This window comes from Pelmatolapia mariae, linkage group LG2 (assembly GCF_036321145.2).
Source record: "Pelmatolapia mariae isolate MD_Pm_ZW linkage group LG2, Pm_UMD_F_2, whole genome shotgun sequence".
NCBI classification, from domain to species: domain Eukaryota; kingdom Metazoa; phylum Chordata; class Actinopteri; order Cichliformes; family Cichlidae; genus Pelmatolapia; species Pelmatolapia mariae.
In genome coordinates this window covers 23,480,255-23,496,220 of record NC_086228.1, presented here as the reverse complement: position 1 = coordinate 23,496,220, position 15,966 = coordinate 23,480,255, and the positions used below count along the sequence as shown (strand labels likewise).

General features: G+C 40.1%; 1 protein-coding gene across 1 annotated transcript in view; it reads right to left on the bottom strand.

The window, feature by feature from the left end:
• dlg3 (discs, large homolog 3 (Drosophila)) overlaps positions 1 to 15,476 on the bottom strand; it is an 82,515-nt gene extending 67,039 nt beyond the window's left edge. Inside the window, exons 1-3 of the mRNA XM_063495329.1 lie at positions 15,254 to 15,476; positions 14,286 to 14,417; positions 3,579 to 3,664 (exon numbers count right to left, since the gene is read on the bottom strand). Of these exons, the coding sequence (XP_063351399.1) occupies positions 3,579 to 3,664; positions 14,286 to 14,417; positions 15,254 to 15,272 (237 nt within the window). The 5' untranslated portion in view covers positions 15,273 to 15,476. The remainder of the gene's footprint in view (positions 1 to 3,578; positions 3,665 to 14,285; positions 14,418 to 15,253) is intronic.
• Positions 15,477 to 15,966: the final 490 nt, after the last annotated feature.

The window sequence follows — 15,966 nt, the reverse complement described above, 5'->3', positions numbered from 1 at the left end:
AAAAAGGGCGCAAGACACAAGACAGTCAAAGTTTAGCAAATATATTATATGAGGAAACTAAACACAGTGTCCTAAGCCTGGACATAGACCCGATAAAGACCCTTAACTGACAGCAGAGGGCAGCCTTTAGAGCAGGCCATCACCTGTGCAAATCTGCAACCACGTGTTTCCACCAATTTTTGAAATTTGTTTTCAAATAAAAGCTCTTAACTCTCTCCCGATGGCTTTAAATTAAAATGAAAGCTCCTCTTTTGCTCAAGTTGAAAAGATAATATATATACACCCACACCCTGAAGCATGCGGGCAGCTGTACCTGGCATCTATGTAACCAACAGGAAGAGAGTTGGAAGGCAAAATTCAACCATCAGAATTACATCAATGTGAAGTTTGCAGTCTTCTCACAACATTTTCTTTACATTAGTGAGGCTCAGTGAGTGTGTCCTTTGATGGCACCTTCTCCATATTTAGGACAGGCAGGTCAGCTGACACTGGCAGACAGTGCAGCTGTAGCCCCTTCTAATGATGGAAGCTAACAGTATGCCCTTTGCACAACACACATAGCCAGACATCTGCAAATTGGTGCAGTCATTCAATTAATTACTTCAAGTCCTATAACACTGGAAATTCATGATATATTTAAATTCTATTCTTTGATATTTGATGATTATATCCCAATAAAACCAAACTAGTGACATCACACTTGTCTTGGAACCAAAACATTAAATAACCACTATGAAATCAATCACATGAAACTAACTTGTTCTCTTATGGGTTCTTTTATTTATTTTCCAAAGGAGCTATTCTCCACTCTCACCTGCTACTCTGCACCAAATCAGGGAATTTGCAGACTCATTTACTTTCCCTCCCATCCTCCACTCAGGTGACCGCATGGCTAGAATACTGATGAGCACCTCGTCGGGTGTCCATTAAGCAGCTCTCTTTCTCTCCCTTAAACTTCCCACTATGACTGCTGCATCCTTCCAGCAGCTTCTCTCTTTCCAGGACTGTGCCTATAGGCCTCACAAGCAGCTGGGATCCAGAGAGTGAAGGATGGGGGGATGGATCAAGAGGCATGTTGCACTGAATTAGAAGCTGAACAGGGTGGATCACAGATGCACAGAGACGAGCTTAGGATGTTGGACTAAAGTTCAAGCCACAGTCATAATTTATGGTTTAGATCCTCTACCATGGGGAGTGACAAAGTTTGAACACATGGCCCTGCAATAAGCAACTATTTATGCTTGAATAATCCAGTGATTTCAAACCAGGGCTACTTTTTTAACTGCCCAGCAAGGGGGAAGATTGTAAAAAAGCACGGTTAATTTTTAAAAATGACTATTTTTTGGAACAGATGATTGTAAAAGAAACAGTCTTCTGCTCTGCAGCATCAGTTCAATACAATCAAGTGGATGAAAAGTTTAGTGCAGTTCCTCTGTTCAACTGACCAGCCATAATCCAGTTCAGAGTTATGAAAATTTCAAAAAACACACTGACATTAAGTGATTGACTTGGGGGAAGGGCTGTTAAGCATAAAGGAATAATGTTAGATTAAACCTTACTTCCCATGTGAGTGTTGAATTACTCTCACCTTCCTTTACATAAACCAAAAGGCACTGAAAAAAGTCCTACATGATGTAAAACCACATGTGCATTCATTAAAAAAGCATCAATCGAATTATTGGACTGTGGATGAAAGTTATTATCGATCCCATCACACCAAACACAAAGAGCAGCTGGAGTGGATCAGAAATGTGACGACCATCCTGAGAAAAATTCTATGCTTATTTTTAAAATGAGTCATCTAGGAGGTATAGTGTGAGCCATCAGTTGTCATACATAAATCACCGTTTACAATTTAATGTCTTTTCTACAGAGATGGCTCTTTTTTGGACTGCTTAATTTATTTGTTTAAACCCCATATTGACATATCTCCCTTTTTTTTTACACTGAAAACTATGTAACATGGGATCTGGGACAGCACTTAGTAAATAATAAACAGCAAAGAAGCTGCATCAGGCAGCAAATGAATCAGCAGAAAACAATAAACAGAAAAAAGCACTAAAGCTAAATAAACTATGAAGGATCCCCATCTATAGTGAAATGGATCCTGAGCAAAATTAGGGAATCAGTGTTTCAGTCAGGCAGCTTGGTCGAAGTAAATACTTTATAAAGGTAAATATGGAGATTAAAGATACTATATCTGCTAACGATGAACTAAGTCTGATCTTATCTGTGGTCTATGTCAAAACAAACAGTCATATGTAAACTCAGACGCCTATCGAGTTTGCCATGATGGCTTATGATGACTGTCAGAGGGAGCAAGTCTGTATTTTCCAGCATACTTCCTCTCTGTAGCTCACCAATGAATTCAAAATCACACATTATATTTTGTAATACATTAAAACTGAGAAAAGCTTTAAAACCAATGTTGAGTGGGCTTTTGTCACCTCTGAAGTATTTTGATGGCAGCTAATGGTCGTCTTTCAACACTACCAAGACTCCAGTCATCTAAAGGCAAGGTAAGTGCTCATTCAGTTGATGTTTGAGCAGATCTGAAATCATCTCCTAATAATCTATCAATAAACTGCTCCACACTCACAAGGTGAAATACAGTCTTGGTTTTACTAAGCATGTTAATTAGCTGGATTAAACGACAACAGTGTCTTTGAAGAGTATTTCAGGCCAGTGTAATTGTATTAGTCTGACATTTCAGTTCAAGAATCTGGTTTCTTTGCTTAAAAGAATGAAAGCTAGCCATTGTGCCTCAAATTACATTTTTTAAAATTACATTTAAAAATTTGGTGCTGAAATTGAAATCATGTTTTCTCTGTGCCGGTCCAGTCTGTGTGGGGACTCAAACTGCAAACAAATGTCTAGGCACACTCATGTCATCATTATTATACAGACGCTATAGCATATCTCTCTTGGCTACAAAAAAAAAAGAACAAAGGCCATTCAGCTAATGAGTTATTGAAGTCAGCCAAAGATCAATTTCATTAACATTTTGGCATAGCTCAAGGAAAGTTGCAAAGCAACATTAAAGCACACAAGTGATATCAAGTGAGCAGTTCCAACCCATCTAAAGGCCATTAGGGGATAAGTGACAAAAAAGTGTCTGTATATAACCAGAATGTGTGGATTTGTTTTACATCACTTGCCTCCACGATGCTGTACATTTAAAAACATTTAGGCCTACATAAAATCTCCCTTCATTCTGCGTCCCACACTAAAAATATTCTAAATAACCATGCGACTATAAACACTTGTTATAATGACAGGACTGGCTGACTCCCACTGATGAGCAAATGGTAATCAGCGCTCTTTTGACTCTGTCTAATTTCCTCTTCTCCCTCTACCCATGGGTGCCCCCGTCCAACTTTTTCTCTGTCTGACACTCACTCACCAGGTTGAAGTCATAGCTACTGTGACTCATGGTGACATGTTATCCGTGTAGGAGTGCGAGGGACACAGGTAATGACATCTAGCGTTGCCTACCGAGTAACAGCAAAGCGCACAACAGCACGTGTGAACATTAAGCTTATTTTCTTGAAATCTATAATGTAAAGCAGGAAATTTACCTCCCACGCATCTCGCCTGTTGTCTTCTTTCACAACAGTTTGTTCTGTGTTCAGTTGCAAGGTCACCTCGTAACACTCTTGAATATCTGTGAGGAAAAGAAAACTATAATAAGCATTTTTTTCCCTTTACTTGGACCACAACAAACATTACAGCAAAAGACTTTCTTTTTTTTACTTTGTCATCTCTACATCTTTGTAAGTTCTCAGTCGTCTAACTGCTTTGGATGCGTTAAAGAATCCGCCAATCAATCACCTGCACTTGGGGAGATGTCTGTTTTTTGTCCTCAGGGGTACAGTGGGTAAAAATGTGGGGGTGGGAGTCGTCTGTTTACATGGAAGCTATGTCTCCATATTTGCAAGTGTTCTTCTTATCTTCTTGCTGAACTACATGACTCAGGTACTGACTAAGTACATCATCAAGTCTGTGTCTAACATTATAATTTATCATACTACCTGACAAGAGTGTATCACAAAAAAAGAAAGAAAAACATCCTGCACGTTGTTATTTGTCAGTGTCACAGATCACTTACACGACACGTGACTTTAAGATCTCGTTGCTTTGAAACTCGGTTTTATGCCGAGACTTCTACACATATTAACGAATCAATACATGTAGTTCACTCTAGCTGACTGATGGGAGAATTTATAAACTCTTGCATTAGCAAATTTGGCCACTTCAACACATGAGCATCAGAAAGGGAAAAAAACAACTCGATATCACAGCAAAGCATGTAACAGACACCCTGGCCCACCATGTGGATGTCATGCTTTGCTTCTCCTAAGTGTGAAATAGACACGCATGCAGAAGTTGCAGTACCAGGATGCTTTACTGTTATGTTGGGTTGGAAAAAAATATGTGATTTAACTGAATTTGAATCTGTTACGGTTGCTGGACTGTGAGTGAGTGTTTTATAAACTGATGATCTACTGGGATTTCCCACACAACCATCTCTCGGGTGGTCATCTTTACTGAGTATGGTCTGAAAAAGAGAAAATATCCAGTGAGCAGCAGTTCTCTGCCAAAGGTCAGAGGAGAATGGTCAGAGCTGACAAGTAATTCAAGAAACTCCTGGTTACAACCAAGCCAAAGCTAATATAGTTTTTATTCAAGGATAGTGTAACCATGGTAACCATCTTTGATTAGCATGTACTAACATGACAGCTAAACATAAAGAACAGCTAATAATAACGACACCATAAAGCCACCAGTGGTGCTAATAAAAAAACTTAGGAGCATTAATGTCTATATCAAATTTTCCCCGGAGCCACACGAGTTCTTTTTTCTAGACTTTTAGGAAACAGGGATCCCCCAAAACTACATGCATGTGCAGGGCTAATCAAGCATTTGTCATTAATTGTTAGGTAGCATGAAATTCAATCAAAAGTGAGTAAGTCTCAGCGCACTCTTTAACTCCTCCCCCCTTCTTCTGAAGTCTTCTCATCACTTCTTGGCCCATGTCCCACGGTCAGCCGTTGAGTGGCAGCCGTTTGACAAGAATGCGCTGAGACAATTTTGCTGATGCCAAGTGAAGGCCTGGTTACTGCAGTGTTGACATAAAGAGGTTGCAGAAGAGTTCATCAACTTCGCACAGTTCACTGTCAGGACAAAAATGGGCTGCAAAACACTTTGGAGGTGAAACTTTTTAAACATGTCTTTCAAGAATGTGCACCTCTTATTGAAACGGGGACTCAAAGAAAGTCTATCTGCATGTGTGAGACGGAGAGTTAAGAGTCAGTATGTCCCAACAAGACGCTGTAAGAACAAAAGTGTAAGAATGGAGCATGTGACTCATCACTGTGTCTGAATGTGGAGGAGTGAAGCCATGTGTGGGCAGAGCAGTTTGATGACCAGCTGACTAAAGAGCAGCCTCACTTACACAAACTCTTATGTACATGCAGACACGCAAACATGCTGTGGGCCTACCTGCAATAACCTAATTCCATATAGATGCAAATATCCACAGTCGCACAAATGAGCCTCCTTACTTTACCTCATTATTTTCTACACATATTGTACTACGCCACAGATAGCACTGTCACTGTGTTTATTATCTCTGCGTGTTATATAAGCATCCCAATAGTGAATGGATACAGTGCATGCAACATAACTAAAACGTCCTCAGCTTAATTCCAGCTGAGAAACCGACTGCATTTTACACCCCGCCTCTGACTGCTTGTTTTCCAGTCTTCCAGGTCACTGTCCAATAAAAGAAAAAAACGCCTAAAGACAATCATTTGAAAAAAAAAAAAGGTATCCTCATATCCCCACACAGAGTAGTTGCTGAAATGGAAGTGGTGAAAATTTATTGTTACTGATGGTTGAGCAAAATTTTTATTTAAAAGTGACTTCTCTCTACCTGAAATGCCTAAATCCAATACTAGATCAGCTCTTATAGTAAAGAATTTTGCTTTGCATCTGTGTCTGCGTCTGCTGGTCTGGGTGTTTTAGAAACTGCTGATCTACGAAGATTTTCGTGCACAACTATCTCTAGGGTTTACACAGAATAGTCCGAAACGGGGAAAATATCCAGCGAGCTGCAGTTCTCTGGGTGAAAATGCCTTGTTGATGTCAGAGGTCAAACGAGAATTGTCAGACTCCTTGGAGCCGCTAGAAAGACAACAATAACTCAAACAAAACTTGTTGCAAACAAGGTATGCAGAACTGCACCTCTGAACACACAACATGTTGAACCTTGAAGTAGATACAACAGCAGAGGATCACAGCTGGGGCCACTCCTGTCAGCTACAAAGAAACAGAAAAGAATATTGGAAAATGTTGCTAGGTGAGATAGATGTTCCCCAACCTTGTTGAATCTTGTGAGTTCTGAAGGCAAAAGGGAGTCCAACCTGGTACTATCAAGGTATACCCAATAAAGCATCTGGTTAGTGCGAACTACTGCTGTACTCAAAAAATATTCATGCCCAAAAGGGGCATGAATATTTTCCATGTAAATTTTTCCACGTAATTTTATACATCGGTGTAATGTAAAACATAAAATTCAATGGGATCTGTTCTGATCTGAATATGTTTCTTAATGAATATTTAAATGACTAAATAAAGCTATACATTTCTGTTGCGTTTTATTCAAAATAGATGTTTATGAAGGTAAGGAATCATTTGTTGACTTTATATAGCAGCTATGCCGCTTTCTACCTTTTAGCTGTATAAAGCTAATCTAAATATGGAATTTAGGAAGTGAAGCTAAAGATAGTCATCAGCTTAAATTCAAACTGAAGACTACCACCTGACCTTTGACCTAACCTCACAGAGACATTGGACACCACAGGCTGCCCTGCACAAGCTAGGATAGACTATTACTGTGAGCTGTAAAAGGCCTACTTGTTCATGCACTTGTATATTATTCTCACACAATCTTTGAAAAAAACAACAACACACAATCGTTTTATTTTGACTTAAATAACCAAATATCTAAGCAGCAGGTCGTGTACAGATCTACTGTGACACAAAAACCCAAATAAACATAAATTACTTGAGGCAAAAGTCTAAATTTTATAGGGTTATCAAATGTCACTTCCTGAGCAGTACTCAGCTTTCTAACATATTCGCTCATCTTTCTTTCCAGTACTCTCTCTCATACATCCATCTCTGAGTGAAGTTTTCACACATTCATGTTTTTTTCTTCCCTTGAAGATACAGCCACAGTACCTTTAACTAATAGACAGACTGTGTGCCAAACTGCACAGAAACAGCTTAAGTGTTAATTAAGAAAAAAAAAAAGTGTAACTCCACTTGTGTTCTTGCTCCAGTTCTACAGAGCTAGATAGATGCTGAAGTATTGAAACCACAACTTTACTGACATCTGCACACAGGATTTTAGGAGTTGCAGGTATAGGACAATCAGGTGACACAGGAATATGCTTATTTACAAATATCAAATAGTTTGAAGTTATTGTGTATTAATAGTTTTGGATTTCAACATTAAAATGTATACAAATGCTAAATTGAGTCAATTACTTTTTAATAAAGTCAAATCCAGCCCACTTTACCAGCTCTGAAGAGTAAAAATAATGCAAAGCCATCACTATACATCTTACTGAGGTGCTTACACTACAGGAAGTCTCTGTGCTTGGTGGAAGAAGATCCGAGAGACTGAGCCGCCAGTATTGCTTAATATTATTCCTGACTACTGATCTTGTCAATGACACAGATCCAGCAAAGATGTATGGTTTAAAGCAATCATCCGGTTCATCTAGCTCAACAAAGGCTCTCAGAAGAATTCCCTTTTTTTATCAACAGCTTTTACTTGCCTTGTTTGCTGAGATTGCTGCTTTTACGATTGAGAGACAGACAGACAGCAATGGCATGCCCTGCTTTATGACAGTAGTAACATTGTTTCTCTGGCTTTAGACTTGGACCTTTAGCTTATTGGGGCTAAAATTCAGCATTTTTCTATGTATGCTCACAGTTGGATCTTTCACATTTACTCACACAAATGCTCTTGTAGGTCAAGGAAAATTTCTGCAGCAGAACTTTAGCCTGCTGCAGGGTGGTTACATTTTATTCATTCAAATGTAGCACAATCTGCTCTGAGACACAGCTCTTGAACTGTTCAAACAACATCAGCTCACTTAGTGTTTGAAAGCCAATAACTTTGCTTGGTACATCCCATCTGTCAAAGGAAACTTAAAAATTGTTTGAAAAGAGGTTCTCTTCATTTTACAAGAGAGCAGCCTCAGTTACCAACTCTGGTACCTTTAAATTTGCCGTATATGATGCTATCTTCAGTTGAGGGAGCTGCACAAGCCTCTTGTGCCTTATCAACCAGCTTGTAGTGAAACGGAAGAGACCAAAGATACTTTGGCTAATGCAAAGCAACAGGATTGCAAGCACAAAAATGAAAGAAGGTCTCTGCTTCAGTTTCCTGAAACCGAAGGAATAGACTAATAGTCTTGCTCACAATGAAGATGAGAGATGAGGAACAACAGAAGGACCAGTAGTACCTTCTTGACTTTGTTAAGGAGGCACAGAAAATGGCTCAGTGTCACTCTTTTGACACTAACTCAAGCTGGAGGATCCTGATATTCTAAAACTCAATTTCCCTCTGGGATTAATAAAGTTTCTCTGATTCTGATTCTAATAGCAGCCTTCAAGCTTACAGCAGTTTAATTTGTACTCAAGCTCATCTTTATGTGTATTGTCTTTTGCCTCAATTTTAAGATGGGCTAGGTGCATTAAACCATAAATAAGCATCAGACAAAGGTGAACAATCAAGAGAAAATGAGGCCCGAGGCCCCTGCTGAGACCTTGAGGTGAGCAGCAGCTTCACCAGCCTCCTCCCCCACCCTTTCTAAGGAGCAAACCATTTTGTCCACCATTAAGAACAGCAGACTTAAACTCTTTTTCTGTAGTGCGTTCTTTCTAATGGTCAGATATCAGCTTGAATGGGTACATTCTAAGAGAAAATAACTATGCTGCTGCCTTGATTGAAAACCTCAGTAAGTCCTTTTATAGTTTTGACATAGTTTATGATTATGGTAGATGGTTAAGGTCAAAACACTCAACTTGAGGCTTTGAAATGTAAGAGCACAAAGCAACGAATGTCCACCTGTCTATGTATTTAAGAAAAGTACCGGTAAGTTCAGCCTTGATTAAATCTCGAAAAATATTAGTTTAGTTAAGTTTTGCAGGCCATGCTCTTCAGCTGCATCTTGGACACCTGGCTTGTTTTCACACAGCTAACACTTCTAATTACATCACTCATCTATTTTTGGCAGAGTTAACAAGCGAGAGAAAGGTGCTCAATCACATCTTGAAGTGTTCTGAGATCAGGATTCACAGGCACACTTCGTACAGAGCTTTTTCTTTTTTTCACTTCAGTGACCTTCCAAACAAAGTAAAAAAAAAATAAAATCGCTGAACTGTTCCAACCCTCACAGACCACATAAATTCCTGACCATAAAACAAAACACACAATCCAGACCAGAAGTCTCTTTCACAGGACCGATTTCTGGGTCTATTTTGGGGCGTCTGGTCGAAAGCTTTTTTTGTCACAGTTTAAGGGGGTTTTCCCGCATTTCCCCCCCCCCATCCACGGTCCTCCAAAATATCTGCATGCATGATCGGTGCATTACAGGCCTCTTCTTTTTGTCATGTACCTATTTAATTAGACTGACATCATCTCTGTACTTCCTGCCTGGTTGAATCACAAACAAAAAAAGACAGTGCCCCTGGTTCTTTACATGATGATGAGCAACCCACTGCTCACCAGAGCAACACATTGACAGAAAACTAGGTCGCAGTTTTAAGGCAGGGCAAACAATTCCCTCCCTTGTCGCTGTTTAAATGAAATATTCCCCAGGAATTTAGGCTCCTCTGTAATTGAAAGTGTGTCGGCCTGTATGTTTGCCCCAACTGACAGTGAGCAGCACCCCGTGCTCCCCACTGTATGTTTGTACGTTGGAACAAAAGGGTAGATGCGCAGTTAAGGCAACCTTTGTTCGTGACTGTGCAGCCATGCTGACATCCAAATGGATGAACGCTGAACCTTCCCACGTGATGTGCAACACCTCTTTACTTCCCGCAGAGTATCAAAGTCAAAGAAACCGTAAAGACAGAATACTTTACTATGCATCAATGTCTTTAGAGTCTGAAAATGGCAGATTTTCAGACTCAGGTCTTTCATCTCTTCTGAACAACATAGTCCCTGCTCCAGAAAATTTCATCCCACCATTAGACTAAATGGCCCATATGAACCAGTTCACATGGTCCTGAGCATGTGAAGGCAAACACAACAGGAGCGGATAAGAGGATGAGTAATGTTTATACTGCACTGTATTCCTATTAGTGCTATGAACCGGCTGCTCTTCCTCTCCGCCTGCACTGATGAGAACCACATGTTGAATGAGGGGCCAGTCTTCTTCAACCATTCACCTGAGACACAGCGACCAGACGGCTCTTCTTCTTCTTCTACCCTTTCACATTGTGCAGATGGTCCAGAGAGCCAGGACGGCCTGGAAGAGGCTCGCATGGGAGCCTAGAGCAATTTATTTTCCTGTCGGCCTCAGGCTCGGCCCTGATTGAACATTCTTTGCGAAGAATGTTTGGAATCCTGAAAGCTAATCCTCTCCGAGTCTCCCTCACCTCAATAAATAATAAAATACATTAGATCTGATTTCAGGTTGATTACATTAAAACAGTGCATGGTCAAATGTCCACTAATACCTGGAGAAATGGTCAGTAACTGAATGGGGTTTTTTGGTGACTTTCTCTCTCAACTTTAGGGTGATTTTTTAACAAGTTAACCAAGTTCAATAGCTTTGGTTAGCATTCTAACAAAATAGTGACATCTATCCAGTACAAAGCAACACATTACTGTAATCACATTACTGTTTATGGTAGTGTAGTAATGGTAGCAGCACAATTGTAAAGTGCAAACTGCATTCAGGACAGAAGTAGCTGCATTATGTCTGTCTAGGTTGGGGTCGTTCAGTTCATAATAACCTAAAGAGCTTGGAAAGAAAGTGACTGGACTTCTTTAAGTTTCGTGAAGATGCTTCTTCAGCTCCAAAAACCAAATGGTGGAGAGTCCCAGGTAAACCCTACTTGGCGTTGCCTCTTAAGAGGGTCGCTGAACTACTATTGATCATGTGACTCATCACATTAGCCAAGGTGCAGGAAAAGAACCAAAAAAGCTGATGTTGCTAGCACAACATTAGCTCTTTGCAAACATCTGCATAGACAGCATGCTAATACAAAGGTAGAGAAGAACCCTGAATGATACTAAACCTCCACCCAGCAGCTAGAGGCTGATCTTCAGCAGGTAACAAAACGAGTAAAGAGCACTCAGGCTTGCAACATTGTAGCCTCGATGCAAACCAGTGGTGTCATTAATATAAAGGCACTAAACTGTGCAATCAACAGTTATTTCATTGTGATGAAAAAACCCCAACTGCATATTTAAGCCTGCACCAAAGTGCAAGAAACTTTTAATCCCTAAACTTCGTGAGTATGGATAAAAAATCTTTTGAGACTCAAGAGAACATCAGTATCTACAGACAATTTCAGAGGTTATTGTCATAGCATTTCATACATATATGCAACATTAAATAAGATTATGATTAATTTATGATGTATGCACTTAGTTACAATTCATACATTTTCTTAAGTTGGACTGTTTTAATAACATCTAACAGCCCAACACATTACAGCACAAGAACATTTGACTCTAAAGCATGATAGACTTCTTGCAATCAGTGCATCAGATTAAAAGCAAGTATTTCAATTGCTTTTCTTCATCTATTACACGTTATGATTGACATGCTGCTGCTGCTGATTTGAGCTCCTATGAGCTTGTCGATTCCTTTTATGAACGTGGACAGCCCCCCCCCACCCCCCACGATTTTCTGTCAGTTGCACATTGCAAAACAATGATGACAAACTCTTTTACACATGAATCACAAGCAAGTCGTCTTTTTTTTTTTTACAAAATTTTGTTTCACAATTTGTTCAGACTGAAGAGATAATAAATCATTTGGCATTAAGGCAGAAACCCCGTGAATGCCCAGTAAACCAAAACACAGCAAGCAGAAACAGAATTGATAATGGCATCACAACAGCTTCACTCAGGTGTGGGTGTTTTTTTTTCATAAGAGTCAAAACCAAGCAGCTGATACTGCATTTGAGATTTTGAATAGCATGCTCTGCTATTTCTATCATAGTTACACATAATATCTTATAAATATCTGGCAAAGGCCAACACATACCGGCAAAGATCAATCAACCACTTAACAGCACATAAAGGCAACACCAGTTACATTTAGATCCATGATTTGTTGGAGAAAGACACAAACATTCTAGTTTTACCTTTGTACACCTCAACGGTGGACTGAATTTGTATTTTATAGCTTTTCACTATAATTTTAAACACAAGGTCCAAGGAGATGTCAGTGCAAGTGACACAACGTCTAACCAAGTCAAGAAAACTCTTGATAAGGTGAGTGTATCATTATTAATATATGCAATCGTTAGATGCCTTCATGAATGGAAATGCAAAGAGTTTACAACAAGATGCAAACCCAAGAACAAGAAGAGGAAATTAGACCTGTGCCAGGAATCACCTAAAAGAGCCTGCTGAGAAAATCTTAGGAGATGAATGAATGAAGATTACCTTGTGCCAAAATGATGGGAATAGAAAAGTATGGATAAGGAGAAAAACAACTCCTAATCCAAAGCAAATCACGTCATCGGACACACATGATTGGAGCAATTTTATGGCATGGGCATGTATGGTTGCCAGTGAAACCAGGTCACTGGTGTTTACTGATGATGTGACTCCTGATAGAAGCAGAAGGATGAATTCTTCAGCGTACAGGGCTACACTCTCTGCTCAGATCCAATCAAATGCTGCAAATGCTGCCAATCCCACAGAGCTTCACAGTGCAAATTGAGCCTCTGAAAATGAGGGACTACATATTCTTTTTTAAATTCTCTACTTCCTAAACCATTCATGCAAACTCAGTCACATTTTTATGGTTCTATCCACCGTGGTGGTGCACAAAAACTAACTGTATTTGCTTCAGCCTACATTTTTAGAAACCTTTCAAATGAGACTTAACAACTCATTTGGTCTTAAAATGTGGACTCTGGGTGATGAGGTACAACAAATTAGTCTCTATAATGAGCCCCTTACCTTTGACAAGACGCAAAAAGAGCAATACATTTTATCTTTATGTTTAAAGGGTTCATCAGTCAGCACAAGAAAGTATACCTTAAACTCCCTTCAGTATACATCATTAGCAAAATGAGCCACACCGTATCATTTTTAACTGCTGCCTGAGTCATAGCCGCCCTTCCCCCCTTAGATCCTTAGCAAAGAAGCAGCAGTGGGTCAGCAGAAGCAATAGCAGACCCAGGGGCAAGCATCATTATAACATGGCTGTGGTAATTAGAAGGACCACTCAACCATTTGCTAAACTGAAGTAATGTGCCTTATCTGCTCTAAAAGGAAGTGAGGATAAGGTTCACACAGGCTCATTTCCAAAAACACAAAACACACCACACTCAGCTTATCATGGAGGTGTAGCTGGTTACAACTAACATTAACTCATGATTCACTATTAGCAAACACTTCAGCCAGAAGCAATTACATTTGCTTCTGGCTGAAGTGAATAAAGTTTTCTGACTTTATGATCTATACCCTGCTGATACAGTTTTATGAGACATAAATGTGCCTATTTTTGTAAAACTGAAAGGAGGAATTGTGTTTCAACAGTGTGACAGGTCAGAGTTTATGACAGCACAGTCTATAGATAGACTGAGTTGAGTGTGGCTTTAATGAGATTTTATTACAATCCGAGTATGCTACAGAGGTGGTTATACAGCAAACCTTTGTGAGGCAGACTGAAAGGCCTCTTTCATAAGACTTAATTGGGAAACATTTAGACTCAGTTAACTTCCCATACAAATTAATACAACCTGACCCCGTCTCCATCCTGTGTCAGCCTTCAGCCAATCACACGGCCACGCAAATCAAACTATACGAGCTGCACTAAATCTAATACTGATAGTGTGTGGCAACAGTGTGCAGCAAATCAAAGGAGATCAAGAAAAAAAATACCTCCCATATTTAAGAAGATAGGCACGTGAAGAGGAAGCGTTGTTTGGAAAGGACATCCTGAGAAAGGTCTGATGCAACATAAGCTAGAGGGAAAAGTTTCGAAAGACTCTCTTCTTCAAAACAAGCTTACCGAGAAGGGCTTGAAACAGCTGGCTGCCCAAGATGGAAGACACTTTGCCCACGCTGGTCTTCAAGGCCTGTTCCTCTGGACTGGTCAGGTTGGCCTGGTACTGCTTGAGCAGCCTCACCGCCCTAGCTGTGTCTGCCTCACAAAATAAATACATGTCTCAGAACAACAGCAGCAGCAAAGCTACACACAGACAGGGGAAATGAAATAACAGTGTTATGAAACTGTATCCCATTTGAGAGGCTAGAAAAAGACATTCCTGGAGTTGCAATTTTCAAAAATGTCAGCAATTAATCAGTTCATACAAAAATTCCAGACTACTCTAAACTTACCTCTTTATTTTAGCTCTAATTAAACTATTACTAAATGTAAATACATGTAGCCAGCAATACTGCTACTACTGCTTTTCTTTGCACAGAGACACACTGTTATAAGAATTTAAATAAATAATAAAACACGGAAGATTTCTCCTTTTTTTTTTTAACTAAACGCATCACTGCTGCTGCCTGTTATATTCTCCTGCAGAGCACTTTAAAGGCATTTCTCTCTTTCCCATCAGGACTGTGCAGCTGGTTGCTGAACCCTGTGGGTGGTGAGGAGCACAGAATGCAGAGTTGATGCACATCACGAAGGTAAATCTACTACTTCACAGTTTCCTACCTAATCCTGAACATTGTGATCGAGTAGGAGAAAAACATCTCAGAAAACAACAACAACAACAATAATAACAACAGTACGGAAGCTGACAATTTCCACTTACTCTTAACTTTCTCATTCCCTGAGGGCTAAAACAGTCTGGTTTCTCGGGGGGATTACAGCTGAGGTTAGTGGGGCGGTGAAAAGCCGTGCAATAACTTTGATGGCGTAATGAGCTGGCATTAACCTAAAAACTTTAACTTTACCCGAGTATATAAGAAAAAAATGTGACACGTGGGGAAAAAAAGATATAACGTTACATGAACGGTACTCACCATATTTATGCACCATCATGTGGGCGACTTGAAAAGTCACATAAGTTATAATTTCGGGGTGTTTTGAGGGTTTAAGAAGCAAGAATAATAACTGCGATAGTCTCGGATAATTTTACAACCGGGACTGTCGCTCCTTCCTCACAACAGATTTTTTTTTTTTTTTAAATCCAGTCGCTGACACTCCCAGTCTGTCTGAAGTGTCGCTGCAGCGGTCCGCAGTGTGGTCCACACCCACAGACTGAGGTTAAGATGTGAAAAAGCAAAGACTGTTTACTTCATGTCAACTTTTCCAGAAGTTTGCTTTTTTGGGGGGGCAAAACGGCTCCAGAGCGTGACATGTTCACGTTCCTCCTCCCCTCTCTCACACACGCCTCGCCTCCGTGGAGAAGGCCCACCGGTCCGGCCGTAGCGGGCCCATTTGCACTGTCAGTATTAACGCTTTAAACACTGACACCTGCAGATAGCTTCAGCACATGACATCACTAGTAATGATCAGTGTGTTACTTAAGCCGTTTTTGTCCCTCGTTGCATGTTTATCTGGTAAGTCGCCTGTTTCTCGATTTTTTTTGTAGTTGGTGACATCTCGTGGTGGGATAAGGTGGTGCTGGGAGTCCGTCATTAAAGGAAAAGTACACTATGCAGACGTGTTTTGGACATGTGCAGAGAAGAGATATTCAGGGTGCGGAAAATAGAGCTACCGGGCAGGTGGAAAA